Here is a 24,549-nt window from a genome sequence, read left to right on the forward strand (position 1 = left end):
AACGGCGTCTGTGTTTGATTTGTTTGCTGCCGATTCTGCTGCTTGTGCCGCTTCTGACCATTAAAAGTACAATGACCAGAGGAAAATAACGTTATTAAGCCATCCGCAGGCACCAGCCACAGCCAATGAAAGCTAAACTCTACAAGAACAACAAAACATAACCCTTCGGAATCGGAATTGGAATCGGAATCGGAATCAAAACAAAGTGACCGAGAATTGGCCCAAAACACACACACACACACACACGAAATCTACCGGGCATGGACATGGGGATATTGTTTACGACACTCAACAAAGGCCCAAAGGGTATGTTCGATTCGCCGATACCGATACGCAAAATATTCCACAGAAATTAATTATAGCTAGCATACCAGCCATTAAGCACTTTTCATAATGATATTTTTTAAAAGTTAATAAATTGACAACAAAACCTGCTCTGTGCTAGAGAAAGACAAAGAGATTTTAAACCTTTTTCGCTATTTATAATCATAGGGAGGGTACCTACCGTTCGAATATCTTCACTTGAACTGATTTACTTTTATTTTTTATACTTCTTCTCCTCTTAGCATTCAGGCACGATCGAAAGCGAAAACGCTGGGGGTCCGCGCCTTGCGTAAACAAACCAGAAGCAAAAGGAGCGGAGCCACAGCCAAGCCGAAGCCACAAAATACGTATTTCCGATTCATGGTCGTTTTGATTTTAGCTTTTACTTGGTTTTATTTCAGTTTGGCCTAACTGTTTATCACAATTGAGAGCTTCAACTAATTGGCTGTAGTCCGGCTTTTTGAGTTGGGTTTCTCGTTCTGACTTCGCTTAGAACCTTTCATTTAAGTCAAACAAAAAATGAGTTAGCTGGAAATTGACGTTAAATATAGGATTAGCAAATGCAATGATTTTGAAAATGTAAATTAAATTCCAGGAAAAGAATTGTAATTACAATTTTTAAACGAAAACTTCTATGAACATTCTTTGAACCGCTCAGTTTAGGAGCTGAAGCTCCGCAGCCACCTTATGTGTTCAACTTCATCCTTGACTAAAAAGTTATAGAGTTTTCCCAAACAGTTATCTCTATTATACTTTTTTGCTGAACGCATCGCTGTGGAGTCAAGCGAGCTTCCATTGAATTTCCAGCTTGGTAATTGCAGGCAGTCAACTGCAAAACGGCTAAATTGGTTAGCCCGTTGTACCCTTTGTCTCTAGCTTAAAATTGATTGAAATTATCAGCTCTGGTTTCTGGCATGTCGCTCTCTATCTGCCTCAGTGCCGCCCGAAGGTTTCTGTCTCTGTCTCTTTCTGGTGCAGTACGAGTATGTGCGACATTTAATGGGTTAAACGAGGCAATGTGTCGTCGTTGTCGACATTTGCCAGAAAGGCTTACGCTTGCCACTTAATTGGATTGGATTTAAGCTACAAAATTACAGACAACATGGCTCACAATAACAATAAAGTTGTAGTTAAATTGCTCTCACACACGGCTGTACGTGTGTGTGTGTGTGTGTGTGTGTGGGTCTTTCTGTGTAATAAAATGATTGCCTCAAATCTGTGGCAGCTGCTCTTATCGCACATCGAGTCAGGCCCCGCATAGATATGCGGCACTGGAGCCTGTCAGAAATCAGACAAAAGTTCCACGACACGACAGTGCTGCTGCTGCACATTGTAATTACCAAAGGCAGCACAACCATGGCAACCCTGGCAACCCTGGCAACCCTGTCAACCCGTTACCCAAATTGTCCAAAAATTAAACGCTTGGCCAGCTAAAAATAAAAGGATATACGAGTTAGTAGTGGAAGTGGAAGCGGAAGCCAGGCTGTAAACACAAACGACAAATAACACTTTGACAGCAAACCACAAACCAAAAAGCTAACAAAATGTCGATAAGAGAGCAGTTGTTATGCGTGTTATCCAGAGCAGCAAAAGCTCATTACAAATTGTGTGGGGTATCCCACATTAGCTGCACATTTTTGTGTGAAACATATGCACTGGAGAATGCACTGGCATGCAGTAGCACCTGAACCTGAAGCACAAAAAATAAAATAAATGTATTTAAACGCTAACAGAAATTGTCTGGCTGCTTGCAAGTATTTTCATGGGTGTATAAATTCGTTGAATAAATGCGAATATAAACCAATTCGGGATTCAATTAATCAGAGAGCTCTGTGCATAACCGACTAACCGCAGTCTATCTCGAAAGGTTAATGGTTTTCGTACAAAATGCTCCATTTCTGACATTCCTGCCAGTCAAAATGCAAAACTAATGCTACTGGAAGCAAGCTGGGAATTTCTGACATGCCTTTTACATCTCTAACATGGTTCTTAGACTCGTCCTCTCTGACTCGACTTGAGGTCGGGGCTTGCCAGCCAAACGCCAAACTGGCAAAAGGAGCAACTGTGAAGGAACGGAACCGTAGGAGCTGTTCTGTTGATGCTGATGCTGCCAGGCAACATGTTGGTTGGCATTGCTGCCACTTCGCCTGTCCCTCAGATACTCCGCTTGTATATAATAATATGTACATTTATACACATATTTATGGTATACGAGTATATACGCCTAACTGGGTATCGTGTGCTTTGTTTCGGTGGGTTTTTGTTTTTCTTTCGCTATGGCAACATATTTCACTGCATAATTTCCTAGTTGCTGTGACTCCCTTTTCCATCTACCTCGCAACGCATGCAAATGACAAAAACAGCAACTAGAAGAGCAGAGGAGTAGCGGGGAGGACAGTGAAGAGCAGAGCCAGCCCAGCAGGCAACACTAAAAAAAGTTGACAAGGGGCAAGCCGCAACAAACATCCAACTGACAGTTGTCTTTGTCTCCTAGTATCCGTGCAATACTAGGGAAGGTATATGGGCTATGGTACATTAGGGAGAGTGAACTAGAGAGAACTACATAGTTGGAAATTATATGGAAAATCTTTGGAACTATAGAATTTCCCAAACACAGTTGTCTGAAAGTTTTCGAAGGCGTTTTTAATAAAACCGCTTTAGTATCTCCACGGAAACAACTCAATAAAGCTCTTTTCGCTAGATTATTTCCCTATTAGGTTTTTACACCATAGTCAATAGTCTAGACGCCCTTAAATAAATGCCTTTGGTTGCCATTTTTCTGCTGTTCCCTTGGCTTGTTATCATTTTTTAATAACATTGTTGCGCACAGTGGTAAAATTTGCATAAAGCTCACAGCAGGACACTGACGGGACACGACAAACGATGAAGAAAGCGAGCAGGGAGTACAGCGGAGACAGCGTACAACATGTGGTATGAGTAATTTCTTGCTTAAGCACAATACAATGACACGAGCGTGCTTTATGAGTGCGTGTATGTGTGTGTGTGTGAGAGTCTTGACTGGATGAAATAAAACAATTTTCATACAAATTCCGTGCATTTGCATAAATTTCATGCACTCCGGACGTGGCGATGTCGTCATTCTCATCTACTTAGCAAAGTGCAATGCAACACGAATCTCCCACAGAGGATGGGACATGGAGGACAGGCCGGTCCTAACGAAGGCATCAGAGCATGACAATTCCAGTGACGTGAAGAGTGTGTCCTCCATCCTGCCGCGAGGAGGACTGCCCCCCCCTACCCATTTACCTCCTTCCCATTGGCACACTGCTGCGAAAGTTTTTGCGGCAAACTTTTTTGTCGCTTTGGCAATAATCATAAAATTTCACTGCATATGAAACAAAAAACCATAAAAACTATACAAGAACGGCAAAAAGAGAGAACAAGGAGAAACGTGATTGCAACATAAAAGCGTCATTTACATGGCGTTGTCGCTGTCGCTGTCGTTGCCGTTGTCGTTGCCGTTCAACTTGCATCACTCTCCTGGCATCCGCTGCAGGTCCTCCGGCCCTATCGGAACGAGTGTCTCTGGTCCATTTACGCATGCGCCGGAAACTTTTCCGTTTGCCATTTGCCGCCTCAATAGTTACCGGCCCCACTCTCCGCCCGTGCCCCATGCCCCACGGCTTTATTGAGGTTTTGTTAAAGCTTTTAGCGTAGTTTTCTGCCTCTTTTTATTGTGCAGGGTTTTTTGTTTTGTTTTTGATGGTGGATGTGGAGCCAAAAAAAAACTTTTTCGGATCTGTGTTTGGCCGGCAGCATTTTTGCAATTAGGCAACAGTTCTGTATATTTCCTTTCTACTTTTTGTTTTAGTTTGCCAAATGCAATGGAACTTTTCATTTTCGGCCACAGTTGCAGAGTTTTCATTGCTAACAGCATTCGACACACACTGACTCCCACAACCACTCGCACACTACACCACACCCACAGCCCATCCACACTGCTGAACAGAAATTGGTGCGTAATTGAAACTGACTGTACCAATGAACTGAGGCGTGGCGAAGTGCTCGACGGAACATTTTGAAGAGTATTAAGTCAGAAAATGTGAAAAAAAGAGTTTAATTGGATGTGCAATTTTTGCATATACGCTAACAGTATTCGTATTGAATAGGGGGGGCGGAGCCCGGGGCAGCCTTTTATGGTCTTTGGTCAGGTAGAGCACCTGCGGCCACCATTAAACCTCAGCTGCAGTTTCTACTATGTTGAGTTCGGCGTCAGAATCAGAAATCCACAATGGATTGTATAGTAATCCAATTTGGATTAATTACATTGAAAACCAATAGACGGGCATTAATCTTCTTATTATTTATTTTATTTATAGATTAATTTAATTTAATTGAATTCAAAATTTTAATCCCTGGCAGCCATGCCCCTAAATGCACCAGCAGCTCATTTCATACCTTGCCAATGAATCTATTTGCTTGTTGAACTTGTGCTTTTGACACTTCGCTCCATTTAACAGCAGGCATCCAGATGATTCGTGCTGCATTATCGAACGCATTTGTTTGCCAAATAGCAAGAGACAAGCAGAAACAAGTCGAAGCTAAAGCCCAGCCATAAAGATAAGCTAAGACGCTCTTATCGCCCAGAGATGAAGGCAGGAAAAATGGCAAATAGTTTGAGGATGAAAACGTACAAGAGGAGGCACGTGTGCGGGAAAGCAGGACATGGACTTGGACTTGGACATGGACATGGAGGATACGAAAATATTGGCCACGTTGACAGCTTAACGTACATAATTAATGTGACAATCCAACGGAATGTGTGCTTGTGTCCGTGTCCCAGTCAGTGTGTGTGTGTGCGGACATTAATATATGGGCATTCGGCCGGATAAACATGTTGCCAAAATGAAGGCCCAGATACACCACACACATTGGCATTGCCACACATCTGACGCCGTTGACATTAATTAGGGCCAAACTGTTTTCTGGCCAGTGCTCCACAAAAGCCGGCCAACTCATTAAAGAAGCGGGCCAACAGGGCGTATGCATGATGCGTGCTAAACAAAATTGAGCGACAAACAACAAACATTAAAAGTTTTTACTGTCGAAAAATACTCTCTGAAACTGTACATACATATATAGTTGTGTGTTTGTGAACCCAAACTTAAGTACATACATATGTATATACAGTACGAGTATATCAGTGGCAAGTGGGGGCCAGAGTAGACAACAAAAAGCATTAAATTACTTTATAATCCGTTTATAGCTTTAGCCGGAAGTGGTCCAGACACACACACACACACACAAAGGGGGAGACAAGCACAGACAAACACTAACAAACATGCTCTATGGTCTCTGGCTCTTGGGGAGGCAGCTCAACAGCATAATCAAATCAAAGATTACGTTGAAACATTGAAATTACGTCCAGAGCAGAAAGCACTCATAGTCATAGACACAGTCGTCCCCCACCCAGCACACACGTACAAACACAGTGCGCTTGCTCGTCAGTCCCCACAGTCTTCAAGCCCCACTCCCCAGTCCCCAATCCTCGCTGCCCCCAGTTCTCGGCCATCACCAGCCGAAATGAAATGCTTTTTTTGGCAAAGCTCTACCAACTTTATGATACTTTGTGAATGGCTTTAGTTTTGTTCAAGCCTAGGATTGGGATCAATCTATAAGAGGGATCGAAGTAGCAGTCTTTCCTTAGACTACAAGCCAACTATATGTACAGATGACTCTCTCGCTTGTTCGGAGAAAATATTTAAATTAAGATCAATCAGAATCGGAATATGAGAATATTGTTCAAATATTTTTTGTATTATTTTCTTTGTTTTACGTGTCCGAATAAAATGCATTCAAATTAATATTTATGCACTCTCTGCCAGCTTCATTTGCTACCCATTACTATTCATACTCGTATTACACTGCCTACAATGAGGCGGGAGATGAAACAATTACAAACATTAAGGGAAATCCTCTACAACTTTGACCCTGGCAAACGTAAACAAAAACAACAACAACAACAAAAAACAAAAAACTATAGAGGCAACAACAAAGCCAGCAAAAAGAACGAGAAGCGGTTATAACTTTGCTTCATTCATGCACACACAAGGTGATTCATGTTCGACGCGAGAGAGATGTCCTGCGCACTCGCGCTCTCAGTCATCGTCGCTGCCTCTCTTTCAGTCCGCTGGCCATCTGGCAACGCTGCCAACCAAAGCTGGCTGCGACTGGAGCTGCGTCTGGTGTGCTATCAGTTGGCCTGCTGTCCTCGGGCAAGCACGTCGCGTTGGTGGCTTCCATTTCCGTGTCCGGTGTAGTCCTGCCTGTGTGTGAGAGCGTACGTAAGTGCGTGCCTCTCTCTGGCTGCGTGTGCATGTGTCTGTAGGTGTGAGGGCGCCAAGTGGTTCGTGTGTCTGCTTAACCACCAGTTAAACAACAACAGTCAAACAAAGACATTTATCCTTCACCAGGAAGGAGCAGATAAATATTTAGATAGACAGAGTTGAGATTCCTAAAATATTGACAGACCGAAAGCCGCAATCAAAAACTGCAAGCGAACTGCAAAAATTGAAGAAATAGAAGACCACAGCGGAAGACGCTGAGAAACAGGCAACAGTTCTTTTGCCGCTCGAACATGGAAATGGATGTTAATCGCCAGACACGCCACAATGGCAACCTAATGACCATATCCGCCCGCTGTTCCAACAACAATTCAGCAGCAACTACAGGAACTGAGACAGCATCCTCTTCGGCGCCGCCAAGCGGTTGTTGCGGCATCTTGAGTCGCCTCTTTTGTGTGAGTCGCCACAAGGCAACGCAGCTGGTGGCAGGCAGCGAGTGCCACAGCAACGATCCATTCTCGTCGCAGCTGCAATGCAAGGCAGCCACTGCATCCGGACAGCGACGCCGACGCACGCCACAGGAAATCTACTTCGAGAGTCGTGGCAAGTCTTGCAAGAAGCTATTGAAATTCAATGGCAATTCCAATAAGGTGAGTGCCACAAGGGGGCTGCCAATATCCACGGGTATACGAGTGCTGCAATGGCTGAAGCACAGCACAAAGAAATGGTGATTTAGTGAAAATAAAATGAACTTCTCAAAGGTCTTGCATACATCAAGCAGAACTTGAGATTCAATGGGTTCAATTAGGGTGAAGGGAAATAATCAAAGTTGACTTGTATTATTGGAGATCTATAGAGATTGAAAATTGGATTTGTTTTATATCTTAATTCAAGAAGCTCTCAATGGAGAGTGGATAGTGCAGCTGAATTTTATTTAGAATTTTTCATCTTAAGTAAAGTAAATCGGCGAAACCTCCCAATGCTTTCCAGCTAAGTTCTTCGCCTGTGAAGATCTTGAGAGACTTCCAATCATGGTCGCATAATGGAAGAGTTTCCCTTTTGAGCACATTTCGGCAATCCTCAAAAGTGCATAAATTTTACAGTCTCCTGGTTGGTTACATTGTTGGGCCAAGAGCCGGGACCCTAAGCCGAAGCGCTGGCTCCAAAGTGCCATGAGCTACTCAGCCGTAACGTGGCCAATACCCACGGGGGGTGGGCTCTGCCCTTTCCCCCGCACACACTTTATGCATGTGTTAGAGTGAGTGTGCGAGTGTGTGTGCGCCATTGTTATAAATTTTGGCAAAATTTGTAGCAAAAGCTGTGGAGTGAAGCGGAGTGAAGTTTACTCGATTTCCACCGTTTTGTTTTGTTTGGCTTGTCTGCCTAGGTGAGAGTGGGTCAGAGGGGGACTGGGAAGAGTGCTGAGGGGTATGGGGGGTGGCAGCAGAAAGCACACACAGACTTTTGTCTGCTTATACCAATTTGCATATAAATCATTTGCGGCATTGTGGCCAGAGCGCAATGCGCTTATGAAATATTTCGTTTTGTTTAATGCGCCAAAGGACAACACTCTGCCGCACAGCACAGCACAGCCCCTGCTCTCTCTTCAAAGCATCCCCTCCAGCCTGACCCACACTCGGCAGACTAATTAAAAACGTGCAAAAAGAAAAGCCAATCAAACAGGTCGATGCACAACAATGGATCTGCCTCCGTTCGTGCCAGTTGCCAGTTACCGAAAAACAGAAATACCACACTCAGATACGAATGCGAATGCGAATACGAGTATGAGTACAAGTATACATATTCGTATGTGTGTGCATGTGCATGTGCATGTGTATCAGATGCACATTTCAAGCATTGTTCCTCACATGTAGAGTAGAGTGAGGGGCATGGAGTCAGTCCAGTGGTGGAGACACTGGCATGTGCTGGCCATCGCCGGCTACTGGGCACGCACTGAAGCGCAAGCAACAGGATGAATTTGTTAAACAACACGAACACGAAGGATCTGGCAGCTCGAGAATGGGGTTTTGGTTTGGGGAGTGCATGTGAGAAGTGAAAAATGAAAAACCCCCACGCCCTATCAAGTGACATCATCAATTTCAGTCTATTTTGCACACAGGCTACCCACTGTCCGCAGTCCTAGTCCTAGTCGTGGTCCTGGTGCTGGTCCTGGGGCTGCTTCTGGTCCTGGCGCTCATGGCCCAAAGACTGCAACAATGCCAGAGAACATTAGCACCAACAGTCCGTTGACAACAGTTCCCTTTTTGCCTGTGGCTGCATTAGAAGGGCAAACCAATGGCTGCGATGGCTCCACAAGGAAAATTCAATCGAATCCGGAATGTGTTTCGCCGAACTGGAATCGAACTCCTCTGCTCCGCTTTGTCTCTCTGGTACTTCCTTTGACAATCAATCGCATTAACTCTTTTGTAGTCCTTGGATGACCGAAAACAGAGGGTGGTTTACACTACTCCGCCCCATGGCAGCGAACCCCAGGCATCGATTTTATAATGAAGCAATAGCTAAGTTGAGACAAAAAACTGTTTGTTTTTTATCCACTTGCAACCGCCCTGAAAAGAGAAATCAACCCTCGTATAAATGGTTACTTCTCGTATAATGTTTCAGTGCGTGTACCCATAGAAGCGGGGGGCGAATGGATTTACCCTCTTAACCAAATGCGGTAATGCTGTACTGCTGTACTGCCACCGATGAGCTTATCATTTGGTAAAGGTGAGAAAGGGGGATGGTAATTTACATGCAAAATTTATCGATCTAGAGAGACATTCCCTCATCTCATCTCGCATTAGAGATCTTCCAATGCAATTTTCTTTTTCCATTCCATGACTTTACTTTGGAGTCAATATAAATAGTTTCACAATTAGTACATGGTCTAAGTGCCCAGTGCACAAAGGACCACTCAAACGAACTCTACTCTATTCCAATTATGTTCTCCCTTATGTCATAATTCGATTGACAAGTAATTTCAAAAGTAAGCCTAACCACAAAGGTACATTATGGCAATCAGGCTCTGAGAGCGCTCAATCATGAGCAAGTCTATTATACTAAAATGGAAGACCTCATGAAGCAGGGCGGAAATGACTAGCCACTGTCCACCCATCTCCCCCTCCTCTTCCTGTGACACTTTCTTCGTGTTCACTTCCCACTGCCTGGCCTTAGACATACTCGTGCATATGTGTATATACAAGTATGTGCATAAAAAAGGGAAGAAAAATGCCATCAACATTGCAACGTTGTAATTGCCAACAGGCAATGAAGAGCCACAGCCAAGACGGGAGAGAGAGCGCACGGAAGCGGGGCACGGAGGAAGGCACTGCAAACTGGCAACTGCCACATGTCCTGTCAACCCAGCTCGGAGAAAAAAAAAAAAAGAGCCCTTAGCCTGGTCAGTCACCAGCAAGCGAGAGTCTACCCATAAAGTTCTCAAGACGAATTGAGACATTGAAATAATATTGGCAAGTATTTTGATACCCAATTTAGATGAATATAAAAATCTGGGATTATATAGCGATAGATACACAACAACAAAACATATATATGTACATATATGACCGCACACATAAAACCATTCAAATGTTAGATATTATTCCGCCACAACCGAAAATAGGGGAATCTAGTGTATGATCGACCCTCGTTTCGGTTTGTGTGCGTTGGGGCGACTGAGCTGTGCGACATTTTTAGCACGCTGCTAATGTGTTTTGGCTGCTGCTGCTGCTGCTGACGCTACTGCTAATGCTGCCACAGTCAGGGGCAGATACACAGTCTAAAGGCGGATATGCAGAAGGAATAACCAGAAGCTTTGCGGTCCAATACAGCCTGCACAGACTGACTGATGACCTGATGGCCGGTCCGTCGGACTGTCTGTCTCCTGCCCCCAACTGCTGCCGCCCCAACTATTTTCTATCTGTTGGTTCGTTCTGTTGGCTTGCCTTCGCCTTTTATGAGCCCCTCAACCTTTCATTATAATCAAGCCTGATTATGTCTGGCCAAAAGTTAAACAGGCCAAGTCAATTCAAGAGTGAATTTACTTGACTAGCAGCCGCAAATTCTTTTGAGCGAAGTGCTGAAAAGGAAATACTGGGTAAGCGGAGAGCAGGGGACGTACAATATTGTGTATAAAATAAAAAGTCATAAAAATGAACCGTTAATCCGAGTAGTTGAAACACAGAGCCGGAGAGAGAGAGAGAGAGAGAGAGATATAAAGAGGAAGAGAGGCAGTCAGTAGAAGGGGTAGACGTTATGCAGGACCCTTTTTTTTTAGGGGCAAGCAGATGAAGCGGTTGGCTTTATTTGGATGCCTCCCGTTTCCGTTTCCGTTCCCCTCCCCTTTTGGATGGCGATGACGATGACAAGGGTGCTTTGCCGCCTCACTGACTAAATAAAATTGGAATTTATTATCATGATTTGTAGCAAGAAGAGGAGGCTCCAGCACCAGCATCAGCAGCATCAGCAGAAGCTCCAGCAGAGCTGGAGACAGGCTGAAAATGGCGGGCATAAAAAGCACAGCAGTGGTTCCTACCCATTCCATTCCATTCATCCATTCCCCATTCCCCATTGCCCACTCCCATCCCCATAGCTAACTCTGACTCATCGCCAGAGACTGCCAAATGCCTAACCCAAAGTCATGGACTTGGATAAGTGAGCGGAGCATTCTTAAATTTATATGCCCAGGCACTGATTTAAATCGCTCTGGTCAAAGTTGAAGTCAACGCCTGCTTCGGTGGCTTCTCTGAGAGGAGGGCGTGGCGTGGCGTGGCACAGAAGGAGCCGCATCAGCAGCATCACCAGCAGCGGCAGCAGAAGGCTTAACTGTGCATTTTCTTGCTGGTTTATTAGGGTTTTCCCCACAAGCTGCTAAGGCGATTTGCTGCTCTATTCCCAGCAGCCACTGCAGCTGTTGGCCAACAGGCGTACGTACGACTTGGTACACGCGATGGGGCAGTGCGGCAAGTGGCGGTGGCCCTGCCAGCTTTAAGCTATCAATGAGCAACTGAGTGGCAGGTTTTCTAATTGCTGCGACGTAACATGGGCAAGGCCAATCCCAGGAAATCTGTACAGATTTATGTGGCATGCGGGATATCCAGGGGGACTTTAAAGCGGAAAAATACCAAAAAATACAAATACATTCTCATAGGAGAAAACTTAAGCAATTTCGAAAAGCGTATAAATGTGTATACTTTATACTCAAACATACCATAAGTAATTTTTAAAATTATTCATATTGGCAATATCTAGGCTCCCCCCAATTATTCTCAGACATTTCAATACAGACTCGTATTTTCCACAGATTTAAAATCCCAATTAAGCACTGTTCATCGAATGGAAATCCACTCTACTCTGATTTCTTTCCCTGCCACAGACTTTTGTCAAGCCTAGGATTACAGTTGGAGTAAAAGACATCAAATCGCTTCCATTTCCTCCATTTCTCCCGCCCGCCCCTCGAGCAAGCATTGTTCAACTCCTCCGACAGCTCACCGGCTCGGTATTTCTTGTTTAAGCCACATTTTGCTGTCACTTCATAGTTGTAGCTACGAACTGCAAGTGGGAATGGGGACACTTGTGCCTCTGTATACATTTATCGTTTGCTGTGGAATTTTTCCTCATCCTTTAACAATTTTGCATTTTTAATAGGATACCAAGTTGTGGTCTTGAAGTAAAAGCTGCGTCAGAATAATGTGTAAATGCAGCCCACGCAATTTCATTTCACCTGTCAGCTCAATGTTCTATTTTCCCTCCGTTTTGCGTAGCTAAAACAGACACATTCGCACACACACTCGTACTATACACGTTTGGGGCGGCTGCTATATCCACCTACATACTTGCGTTTATATATAAACAAAACAATTTTTGTTTTCTCGCTTTTATATATGTGTTTTTGGGAAGGTCCAAAGTTTTTTTGGAAGCTGGCTAAGCTGTCGGCTCTGGTGTCTGCTCTGGTGTGACAAATTGCGTTAATGCCAAGTTAAGCTGGCCAGAGCAGTGGTTGGGCTGGGGTTGCTGTCCTATCCTCCTTCCCTCGCTCCTATTCCCCTGGCGCAGCTGCTGGTCCTTGGATGCAGTTAATTATTGTTGCATCTATTTAGCCCTGCTGTCTGGCCCTGAAATGTGTGCTATGCTTTTTGCCACCCTCCCAAGTCGAGCTTAAATTTAATTGAAAGTAAAGTAAGAGTAAGTTACACTCTACGCAAAACTGAAATATTAAATTATGTGTAAGCCGAGCAACAACTGAATTGAAGGGAAGCGGAATGTAGATGCCAGAATGCAGGTAGTCATATCGCATGGCAGACTCCTGGCATAGATGTCGTTCATATATACATATACAACCTCAAATCCTCAAGCATTGGCACTCCTCTCGGTTATGTCTACATATTCCTGGCAACACACACATTCTCTCCACATGTGCACATGTCAGGCACACAGCTGACGCTTGATTAGCCCGTAGAGGCAGTCAGTGCCAAAACCAGAGCTACAGCCAACGCCAGCGCCAGCGCCAGCACCAGAAGAGGATACAATTTCTTTTTCATGTGCCACATGTGCTGTCAACAATATTTTGACTTTGGCAGCAACACGAATTCAGGACTTGTCCATGCCCCCAGCCAGCATTTCCTCTTTTAAACAAGAGGGGAACAAGCACAGAAAATAGAAGAATTAAAAAGGCATTTGTGTCGAAAATTAAACCGACTTTTCCCTTAAGCAAGCTCTTCTATCTGCAACGAAAAGTGAGCGTCATGTCCTCTTCCAACAAGTGGAAGCCTCCTCAATTTAATTCAATTTATTATCATCTCCTAGGTCTGGTCTGTGGGCGTATGTGGGGGGAGGGCCAATTCAATGAAGTAGACAACAAAATAGGTTACAATTTTATGCTCACCCAAGTGAGTATCGGGTTCGACGAGCACCCATCAAGGGGCTCTAAAATGTCTTGATACAGACCCAGCAAAATGTAGCTGCAGGCTGGGGGGGTGGTGGCGAATGATAGAAACCATGGAGGCCCCTTTGCATATTTTGACAGCACAGAGTCAAAGTCAGAGCCATTGCCAGTTGCAGAGCCAACCTACGAGCACATCCTTACACGTAAAGGACACGCGACGCGACGGGGCCCGCGTCATATTTGATGGATGGCATCGCTGATATGGTAACGTGCTGGCAGCCAAGGACACACGGCGGCAGGGCATGGGCATGCCTTTGATGTCAAGCACTCACATCGCATCGCACAATGGGACAGCCGGATCGCATACTCTCGCAATGAGAGCAAGCAGCTTCCTAGGGCGAAGGAGCAGACAATTATAGGGGCTCGAAACTTAATGATTGGAAATGGTTTTGCACTTACACGGAATTGAAGAGAAAGCTGGGTTCCATAGCTACAATGGGCTACATTTTCTTACCGTGTAATGGGTTAATATCTTGCGATGAAACGAAAGGCAATAAGCCTGTCCTTAAAGCCGACTCAAATAAAATTCTATTTTATGTTAGCCATGCTCCGGAAATGAAACACAAAACAGGAAAGCAAGAAATGTGGTAAGGGGAAGGTTATCCCAATTTTTTTTTATTTTATGTGGCGCCATACAAATTCGGTTTGCTTCAGAATCTCGTGTACGAGTACGCAGACCCGTACTTGAGGCTCCTCCGCATTACGTTTATGGCTGCCTAAATTAAACACAAGGAGCCGATGCCAGAACAGCGCCAGCGCCAGCGATGGCAAAGGGGCGACGTCGTGGCAGTCAGTCCTGCCCCTAGGGGAGAAGAGCGGGAGCCGGGAGAGAGCGACAGGGAAATTGCTACAAGTTGCTTTATTTTATGCGCATATTTGCGCATATTACTCATACGCCCGGCTGGCATATATCTTCATTTACGGCAAACGTCTTTAGGGCTGAGCGGAGTCGTATACTTTTATTTTATTAAATTTTCATTTCATTTCGTCTGTTAGACATTGCCATACATTACACGCACAACATGTTGCATGCCCTGCCATGCCCTGCCGTTCGAGAGATATTCGTGAACATTTTCCGCTCGCTCGCTTAAAGCGATTGGACGGAGTCGTCTCTCATTAAAAATAATTGAAAGAAACATTTTCCCGCTGATGCGTTGATTGCCAATGAAAATAACCCACAGATGCTGGAGATTTACAAGCTCGGATGCGGGGCGGTCTTCCCATTTCTTCAAAAGCGTCCGTCCCTTGATTTATGCTACTCAATTCCCCATCCCAATCCGCATCCGCATCCACATCGGAGTACGAGTACGAGTATGAATGGCAAAGTGAATAAACTGCGAGAAGCAGTCGCTGCTGGGCTTACCATTTTGTATCCACTAGGATATCTGGCTCAAAGCTGTTTCCGATTCCCAGTGGGTAAGGTCATGCCATGACCTGGCCTCCTGCCCTGTCCTCCTGCCCTGCCCTGCCCTGCTCTGCCATCCTCAGTGCTGTGGAGTATCGCCCAAATGGGTTATTGATGAGCTATTCTGTTCGGTGAGCTGGAAGAAGTGGCAAAGTTTTGAGTCTGTGGAGGTCTGTTGTAGGCTCACTTTGTGACTTGAAGCGTGACGGGGACCATTGGGGCTGCTTCTGGTGCCCCTAATGAGACAATCCCTGAGATATCTGCTTTTGTAGTCGATGCGCATAGCCTCAAGTAGAGCCATCTCACAGATATGCACCATTTTTCCTGTTTCCCACCTTTGAACAGACCAGAACTTGTGGCAACTTTGGGCCAGGACTGGCTCACTTATGTGAGCTCTTGCCATGCATACATTTCAGTTGCAGTTGCCTTTCGCTTTCACGCAGGAGCCCAAATTTCATTAGTGCTCAACTTTAAAATTGCGGCACTTGCGTGGCATGCCTGCCTCGCGTGCTTATCCTTCTGCCACTTACGATACTCCTGCTCCTACTACTGCTCCATGCTGCCCCTCACTGTCGTTGTCTCTGCTGATGTCGCACTTGTCACATAAATGTGCTTAATCTTTTACACCGGCAAAACCCAGCCAGGCAGCCAGGCAGTGGAGGGAAACCCCACACTCGATGCGATGCTGCGAGTCAGCAATCTTTTTGCGAGGTACAAATCTCACAAGGAAATTCATAGAAACGGAATTGCATGGCCTTTGAAACTCTCAGATGATACGGGATTGAAAGGAAAACCTGTTTGTACCCTCCTAATATCATATTCCTTGGAAAAAGTATCTCAAAGCTGCTTCAGTCTTGGACAATCCCCTTTTCAGACAGCTCTTTTGTAAATGGCTTACCGCTGAAAACGGTTTTCTGCCTTGGAAATACACTCGGAATTTTGCAGCATTTTTAGTTGATCATGTTTTCCATATTTCCTCGTAGGAGTTCCCCGACTAATTCATCCTCTTTTCCCCTAATAAATAATATCATTTACATCCAGCCTAAGCACATACATACATATCTCTGTTTCCCTCAGCACTAACTCTGTAATTCTCTGCTTGTTATGTCAATATTTCCTTCTCTATTTCCTTCCGCAAAGTTTTCCTGCACTTATCGCCCATGGTGCATGCAGCCAGTAGCCACAGAGAGCGAGAGAACGGCTGCCCCCCAGCGGTGGCGCGTGTAGCCAGGACTTGTCTAACATATCAAATTTGTAGCTACGCATATCCTTGTGCGCCTCAACATGTCAACTGGCAGCAAGGAGGAAAGTTTTTAGCCTCTGCCGCCTGTAGTTTGGCAAAGAACTTTAATTTGTGCATTACTGGAGATGCCACAAGGCGAGGTGGCATCATGCGGGCAGCGAGATCCGGAGGCGGTACCCACAAACTTTGCCATGTATAAGTTTACACCAAGCTGTGGCTGCCACAGAGAGCTACTCCTCTTTAAGTTGGTCGTAATACAACTCATTAAATTTAGAAAATACGAGCACTCGCGGCACAAGTTGGGCTAAGGAAAAGTTTCGTTCGTTTCGTTTCGTCCTGAACCATGGCATCTTCCTCTGTCGGCATCCGTTGACATCTCCATTTACAGAGCAAGCCATAAACTTGGCCAAGATACGGGGGCACGGCCACGGGCATGGTCCTGGCTAAGACACCAAAGATGCCAAAGGCAGTGCGCCTTGGCCTGAAATTTAAGTTTTCCCTTTTGCAGTTTAATTGCAACGGATGTTGGCGTGTAAATTATTTTGTCTTGTTGCCGCCTCGCCGGCCTCATTTTCTGTGCTAATGAGCAACTTATTAAAACTTGTAGCAACCTTTCTCCTTTCTGAGCACCCACGCCGACACGGTCGGTGTCGAGCCATTGAGCCCTGTCCTGGCACCAGAATGATCCAGGACTCTGGCAAAAGGATAGAATTGGGTGAACTCAAACAGAAATAACAGATACAATTGGCATTGCCAATTGAAAACAAAGCCCACCGAAGCCAGCAGATAAGTTTTACAAAAACTCATTTACGCTCTCGAAAATATACCAAAGGAAAACTTCAATTTCCGACCATCTCAGCACGCCTGCAATGGAATGCTTTTCCGTACACCTAAGAATGGCGTAAGGAACTCCAAGCGGAAGTTTGCTCAAGGCACGCTCCAGAATGAATGAAACAAAAGTTCTGCTCCATGCGAAGACTCTTAACATTATTGATCGACTAGGTGTTGTTCTGTAAGTCAATGGAAATTCAATGCTTTCCACGGTGCTTAGGTTAGAAAATGGCAAGGGAATGTCTTGTTGATACAAAAGGCAAGTAATACGAGCATGTAGCCAAATGGAAAGTTGATATTAGTGAATGTTTTCCATAGATTTTTTATCTTTACGGCTTGGCTCGTGTCTCAATTGCGAAACTCTTAATCTGGAAATATGATCCGCAAACTGTTTGACTATCCTTAATCTCCTTCCATCCTTCCTTACAGCTGTGCCACAATACTTTCGCCACCCCTCCCCCTCTTTCCATAATAATGTTCGTTAAGGGATGTGGCACCAGCCAGCCTCTGAGTGCCTGCGGAAGGGTGTGGGTGAGTGCTCTTCGAGTGCTTAGACAATCGTGTTGAAGCTTTGATTTTCAAGCTTATGCTGGAATCGAGAGCCTCTGTCTATCCGGGCTGTCGGCAGCATACTTATAAGGCGGGTAATTAAGTTGAAGTGCCCAGAGATATTGTACATGAGGAACAGATACAAAGACAATTTGCCTAAGTAATGAGTGAGTCGATGACTCACTGACGGGCCGCGCTCTGAGTGACTGACTGCCAGCCCGACGAACTGATGGACCGACCAACCGACTGACTGACTGGTAAAAGTGTTGAAATGTCTGCGGCAGCACTTAATTAATTAACGTCGAGCCAGGGCGAACGGGCGAACGAAATGAGAAAAGTTTCTGTGCCGGCTCAGGGCTCCATGCTCCATGCTCCGTGCTCCTTGCCCCTCAGCTCCGGTCTGAGGGCTCTGGGAAACTTGGCAGCTATTTGTTAAGTTGCAGCCGTTCAATATTTGTCATTGAACTCATTAAGCAAATTAATAGACAAAGTTGCCAATTGCTGACAATGGCGGCAGCCAGCCAGAACAAGCAGGCAAGAACCCAAGCACTTTTATTTACCGAGGAAGCTGGCAAGCCAAGCCAGAATAAGGGTCACCCAACCCAAACCAACACAAGCCAACCCAACCCGGGGATCCCCACATCGGGTAGGATGGAGACTTGTGGTGGCAATAAAATGGCACGCAATAAAAAACCCAAAGTCAACAAACGATTTCACGAAAGAAGCCAGTGCCAGAAATCGATTATGGACGCCTCAAGTAAGCGCCCAAGGAATCGACGACCCAGTCTCTGTGCCACGTTTTCGATTGCGCCACCATTCGACGTTCGCCACCTGATGCCCGTTGCTCCACGAGTGGGGTCCCTCTATGCACCACAGCTCCGCGACCCATTTATCTCCTCTCCTCGCCACTCTACTCTCCACTCCTATGGTTTCCTAGCCCCGTGGCTGCGAAATTGCCAACGTTGCAGCTCAAAAGCGGAAGTGATTTTCCAGCGTGTACGTGTGTGTCCCACTCTCTCTCTCTCTTTCTCTCTCCCTATGTCTATCTTCAGGGGGAGTGTGTGCGTGAATTGTTACTTTGATGTGGATTCTAGCAGGGGATGCTAACGAATTCCAAAATAAATGCTAGAAATATCATAGAAATACCAAATAGAAACCAATACCCACAGTTGGGAGAGAATTAATTGATTAAATAACAAAGAAAATAAAATATTTAAGACTAAAAAAAAAAAGAATGATTAAATACAAGAAATTGCAAATCAAATAGCATTTTAAATATTTTCACTGATATTTATTTTTTCACGGTGATTTTTGTCACTCCATTTGGTTATGTTTTTTTCGCCCATCTCTGACAAATCCAATTCCCTCACCCAATAAGGGTACTCGGTGCTAGGGAATCGAACAAAATGTGGAACGTGCGGCGGAAAACGGGTGGCAGTGAAGGATTTTATGACCCTTGATAGTGGCAAGCGATTTGTTGCGTGCATTGGTCGGTCGTCGCTGCCACTGCCACTGCCACTGCATTTTCAATTTCGCAGCGCGCACTTCTGGCAGCTTTGAATAATGCAATGGGGCTCCTGCACTCCTTCTATTTGACTTCAGTTAGCGTATTTTGGCAGCTTATTAGGGCAGCCCTGTAACTCATGCAGAGTCAAGGATCCCATCCCAAAACAGGTGGGGCCACAACTTTGCTGCGGAAGGTTTGTTCAATTTTTTTTTCGCTATTTTCTTTTATAATTTTCAAACACGAGCGCGCAATTTGCAAGATATGAAGCCATCTCCATGGCACCACTCGTCAGTGTGGCATGTGAAGCAAGTTGACAAATATACAGCACGTGCGCTGACTAAGCCCCAAGGGCAGTTGGAGGAGCCCGATTTATGTGTCATCTTTGCAGACAGACGATGGCAGCTCCGATGGTAATTGTCCCAAGCTTTTACGATTTTTGCAGCAAATTTGATCTTTCATCTGCAATTGAGAATTATGAACGATTTATGAAGTTGAACAAAGTGTAATGAAATGAAAAACTAATGAATGGAGAATGAACAATCAACCGTTTTTGGTTTTCCCTATATCATACCCTATTCTGCTCCTCTGCATATAAATCTAGCAAATTAATATATATATATATGTATATATTTAAATCATAAAATCAGACCCTGAGCTCTTTATAAAGAATGCCCCTGTACATGCCCGTTCGTATTTATTCAGAGCCATCGACTCTCGAAAATCGTTTAATTTTCATTAATGGTGAAGAGGATTTTCATTTCGAACTTAATGTGCCGTGTCGGGCGAAGCTTACCCCATTTCCATTTGCATTCACATTCTCCTTCGCATCTGCCGGGGCATTGTTTTTGGCCTGGCAGTGTTTTTAAGCGTGAATAAAGGGCAAATTGATGCATTTTTAAGCGCTGCTGTGGGGCATTCATTTAAAGCAGTTTACCTGGGACGGGCCACACGCGCCAACCGCCAACCAGCGAGCATATATAAGAGTTTTTTTTATATATATTAAAGTCCCCACAGACCAGGAAAAAGCGTAGAAAGTCCGAAAAAGAAAAGAGAAATGAAGAGGAACATAGACCCCCGAGAGCGTGTTGGGGGCAAGCCCCGTGGTTGCAACTGCAGCCACTTCAATTTCAAAAGCATCTGCTGACGCGGCCTCTGCTCCTGCTGCCAGACCCGGTTCTGCTCCGGGTGCGGGTTATAGTCCTGCGGTGGCCATTGGCCATTGGTCGCCTTCTCCTTTCTCTTGTTCTTTTCTGCATTATTTCTCTTTTGCTGAAGTATTCTTTGGAGTTTTTCCTGCGATTTCCCCTCAGTGATTTCCCGAGCAGCCTTTAAGCCAGGTTCAGCGTTTGATTGGCTCGCTTTCGCTCTGTGCATACCTCTCGCTTATTAAGCATACGCCTCGTTGTGCACAAATATTTGGAATGTCTGGCATTAAATAGTTGTGGAGTGTATTAATTATAAACCAGAAGCGTTCAGTGGCCGCCACAACCGCACACAAAAACGCCTAGCGCCATAGACTGCGGCCTGAGGCTGGGACTAGGGATGGGGCTGGGGATTCGATTGGCATTTTAGCAAATGATAAACTAACTAACGAATTTTGTTTATGGCCTTCGGTTGATAAAGCCACCATATGCCACACGTGGCAGTTGGCAGACTGCTGGTGCTGCAGTTGTTGCAGTGGCACTCCCGTTGCGGTTGCAGCGGTGGCAAAATGTCAGTGCGATAAGAAATATACAATATGTGGGAGGATTTAAACAGGGAAACCCCTGAAATCGAAAGCGTAGAAGAAATAACAATTCCAAATGGAGTAAGTGCGATGGGATTAGAAATATTCAGACATATGTATTTGTGGAAATTGTCATCCATAAATGGTGCACCTTAGTCAGGTCACACTGTTTTTGTGTGTGTGCGTGTGCGAAATATGCCACTATAAAAACGTCAAAAGCAATTCCATGTTCATTTAATGCCCATTTATTTTGACCAAATTAAGCGTTCCACAAATGATTGTCCACTTAATGAGAAGCACTTCGGACTGGAGTCGATTAAGGTGTGTGCGGGCTGATTGGATCCCACTGAAACCAAATCTAAATCATGGCTAAACAATTTGCACGATTTTAATTACGATTTTCAATTAAAGTGCGACACGGAAAACCAATTTGCGATTGGCTCATTCTCTAGGCATCTCTGTGCATCCTCTCTGTATTCCTCTTTGACTCAATCGCATTCATCTTTCGTTGCAGATATTGCTTTATCCTGAAGAGGGCTGGGCGCGCACTGCCTCGTCCAGCTACTGGACCATCACGCCCTGCTGGTGGCAGCCCAATCGCTGCCGCATTGTCGAGTGCGCCGGCACACAGCGTCGGGCGACAAAGGCACGAATGCTGCCACTGGAACAGCAGGGCTCCCTGCTGATTGCCGGACACTTTGGCAGGAGCACGCCAATGGCATCGGCATCGGCAGCAGCAGCATCCGGAACTGTGGCTGCCACTCCAACATCTGCAGCAGCAGCAACAACAACTTCAGCGGCAACAACAGGCTCTCGGACCAGATCCAATGGCTGTGACAAGTCACAGCCCGCGTGGAACGACGAGTTCAAGCTGTATCTGACGTCAAACATCTCGATGGAGGACTACAACATGGGCTATTGCCTCACCGGCTTTGTAGAGCGACGCTGCCAGCTGACAAACACCTTTCAGATGACTCACTTTGCCGTCATCAAGCGGCAGTGGCCGCCATCGCCGTCCAATCTGAGCAAATCATAAGGTACCCCCTCCCTTTCCCTACATCCAACTCCAACCCCTTTCCACCCCCACACATATTTGTGATTGTGATCCGGTATTTGGTTAAGATTTTGATCAAAACAAATAAAAACTATCCCGATTTTTGTAAAGTTTTTAGCAGTTAAGTAGTGTGAAATAATTGTTGTGCAATCTCAAATCGAAATCAAAAGAAATACACCTTTAGCAGTGTCCTGAAAACAATGACCGATCAAACTTTTTGGCTATTAAAAACTCGTATCCAATGGAAAGTCTTCAAGCTTGTTTTTCAAGAGAAAACTTAGATGTGAGCTCGAAAGCTCAAGCAGAAGGTGTAGAGTCTCAGCCTCTATTTAAGGGACGACTGGAATTCACTTCTGTGTACTTAGCGAGTAAATTGTATTTTTATCTAAATGTTCTAGAGAAATGCCAGCGAAAATTTAGCAGAAAAACCGAAATCGAAACCGAAAAACTCTATGTGTGCTTTCAGTGTTGTGTACTACGAAAATAAAATACAAAATAAAATAAAAAACGCATGAAAAAATAACTGTTAAATGCCAAATGAAACTAAACCGCTTAGCCAGCACTCACACACACACACACACACACAGAGAGTTGCTGCAGCACACTCATACAGTTGCAGCACTTGAGCTTGGGCAGCTACTTAATGCCTCAAAAAAGTGCAACAAATTGAAACTTGTGCTTGTCGAAGCATGTGATTGTGAGTGCTCCCCTAGGGGCATGGCACCTACATAAGTGTGCATGTGTATGTGTGCCAAAGTGCTCGAGTGCGTGTGTGTGTGTGTGTGTGTGTGTGTGATGGCTGGGTACTCTCTTCTACGATATACATACTTACTATATGTACTTAAACGGCCATGTTTGCGCAACTTATTGCCTTTAAGCTTTAAAATATAAGCGCAGCGCGTACACAACAGCAGCAAACAAGCCAACAGCTTGAAGGGATGGCAACGGCCACTAAGCATCAGGAAATGATTTCTTTAATAAAATTAAATCCCATAAAAGGTGCTGCTTAGTGGCCGCAATCATTTCTTGAAGTTCAGTCCAAAGTTTGCACTGTTCACTCTACGCTTAGCCTAAGCCACACTATCTCTACGAGTATCTATCTCACCCAATCACCGACCCACTCACCAACCCACTGACCCCCACTCACTTGTGCTGTCGCTCTGTCCCCTCATCCACTCACTTTTGAGCATAATACGCAACGTATATCAACAATTCGTCCAATAATTGGAGTCTTTTGGCGCACAAATTGCCAAGGAACAATTGGCAAGGCCAAAGCTCCAGTTGCCAAAAAACCCTAAGTGTTAAAAACAAATAAATGAAAACCAAAGCTAAATAGGTAAAGAGAAAACCAAAAAATTAAAAACCAAAAACTGTATGTATGTAGTTTAAGGAATGCATAGTTTAAAATTCAACAAATATTTACAAGCTAGAGTTTTATGAATCTATACGAAATCTATATATTGTATGTGTATACTATGTGTGTAGGGCTGAACCTTTTTGCGAATATATATGTATTTGTATATGTATATGTATATCTGTGTATTTATATATAATTGTATTCCATATACAACAATAACATTTTTGCCGTAGTTCGCATAGCTCGCTTTTAGGCGCTTTACACGCAAGCGACAAATGGGGGAAAACTCCAGAAAATCCCCCATGGATATCTTATTTGCTTCAGACACTCCGACCCCGCCACTTCAATCCTCATCTAATTGATATTTACGTGTCAGGTACCTGCCAGATTCATCCTGAACATAAACATGAACATGAATTATATAGAAATACAAATATTAATCAATGAATTATGTGCAAATATTTGAGTCCATTTTGATTAGGAAATACACCGAGAAACTGGGAATTATTTTATTGAAAACTGTTCTATATATTATGCGTACACTCACACTATTGCATAGGGATGTACCCCAAATGTCTAGATTCTACTACTATGCTGTTCTGTGGATGTGTGCGTGTCCTTCTATGTGTGTAGCATAAATTTCTGCGCTTTAGCTTCAAAACAGACAAAAGCCCGGCTTAAAGCTGAAACCCCTAAATGAATAAATATATAGTATGAACACAAGAACACGCAATGAGCTTCTTTTGTAGTCGAATCGAGCAAACAAGATATGAAAAACAAATGAAAAACAAAACAAAAACAAAAACAAATTGATATTTAATATTGGTAAGCCGCAAATACAAACATACATGAAAAACCAAAAACCAATTAGGCCTACAACTCGTACGTGAGCAATGGCAAAGGGCTTAAAATTAATTCATTAACATTAAGCTTGTATTTGAATAAGCGGAGTGGAAAACACCCGACTAGTTTGTAGCAGAAATATTTATGTATTACGATGAATTGGTAGCGAAACAAAAATGCGCAAATATAAATCGAATCAAAGGGAAATCGATTGGAAAATGAAAATAAAAATGCAAATTTAAATCAAACATGTTGACATGTTGATCAGGCGAAAGCATAAATCAAATCAAATCAAATAAAAAAGCGCCAACAAATGCAATTTGAGTCAGCGGTTGAAATGTGCATTGAAAGTAAATACTTGTACACTGGAGGGTGGTTCTGTACCGTAATGGCAATAGAGGCAGAATTCAAAATGCAGAGATTATATACCCGAAATCAAAACATAGGAAATAAAGAAAGAAA

The 24,549-nt window shown here is 44.3% G+C and overlaps 1 protein-coding gene across 1 annotated transcript; it reads left to right on the forward strand.

Annotated features, from left to right (window-relative positions):
* The first annotated feature begins 6,554 nt into the window (after positions 1 to 6,554).
* On the forward strand, positions 6,555 to 24,549 carry LOC111081079. The gene is made up of 2 exons (XM_022377012.2): positions 6,555 to 7,279; positions 21,348 to 24,549. Exons 1-2 carry the CDS (start codon positions 6,923 to 6,925, stop codon positions 21,867 to 21,869), a joined length of 879 nt encoding a protein of 292 aa, XP_022232704.1. The 5' UTR covers positions 6,555 to 6,922; the 3' UTR covers positions 21,870 to 24,549.

This window comes from Drosophila obscura, unplaced genomic scaffold (assembly GCF_018151105.1).
Source record: "Drosophila obscura isolate BZ-5 IFL unplaced genomic scaffold, ASM1815110v1 contig_17, whole genome shotgun sequence".
In the NCBI taxonomy this organism is placed as follows: Eukaryota; Metazoa; Arthropoda; class Insecta; order Diptera; family Drosophilidae; genus Drosophila; species Drosophila obscura.

Coding starts and splice junctions, on each gene's coding strand:
- LOC111081079 (XM_022377012.2), top strand. CDS start 6,923: ATGGAAATGGATGTTAATCGCCAGACACGCCACAATGGCAACCTAATG. Junction 7,280..21,347: donor TCAATGGCAATTCCAATAAG/GTGAGTGCCACA, acceptor CTTTCGTTGCAG/ATATTGCTTTATCCTGAAGA.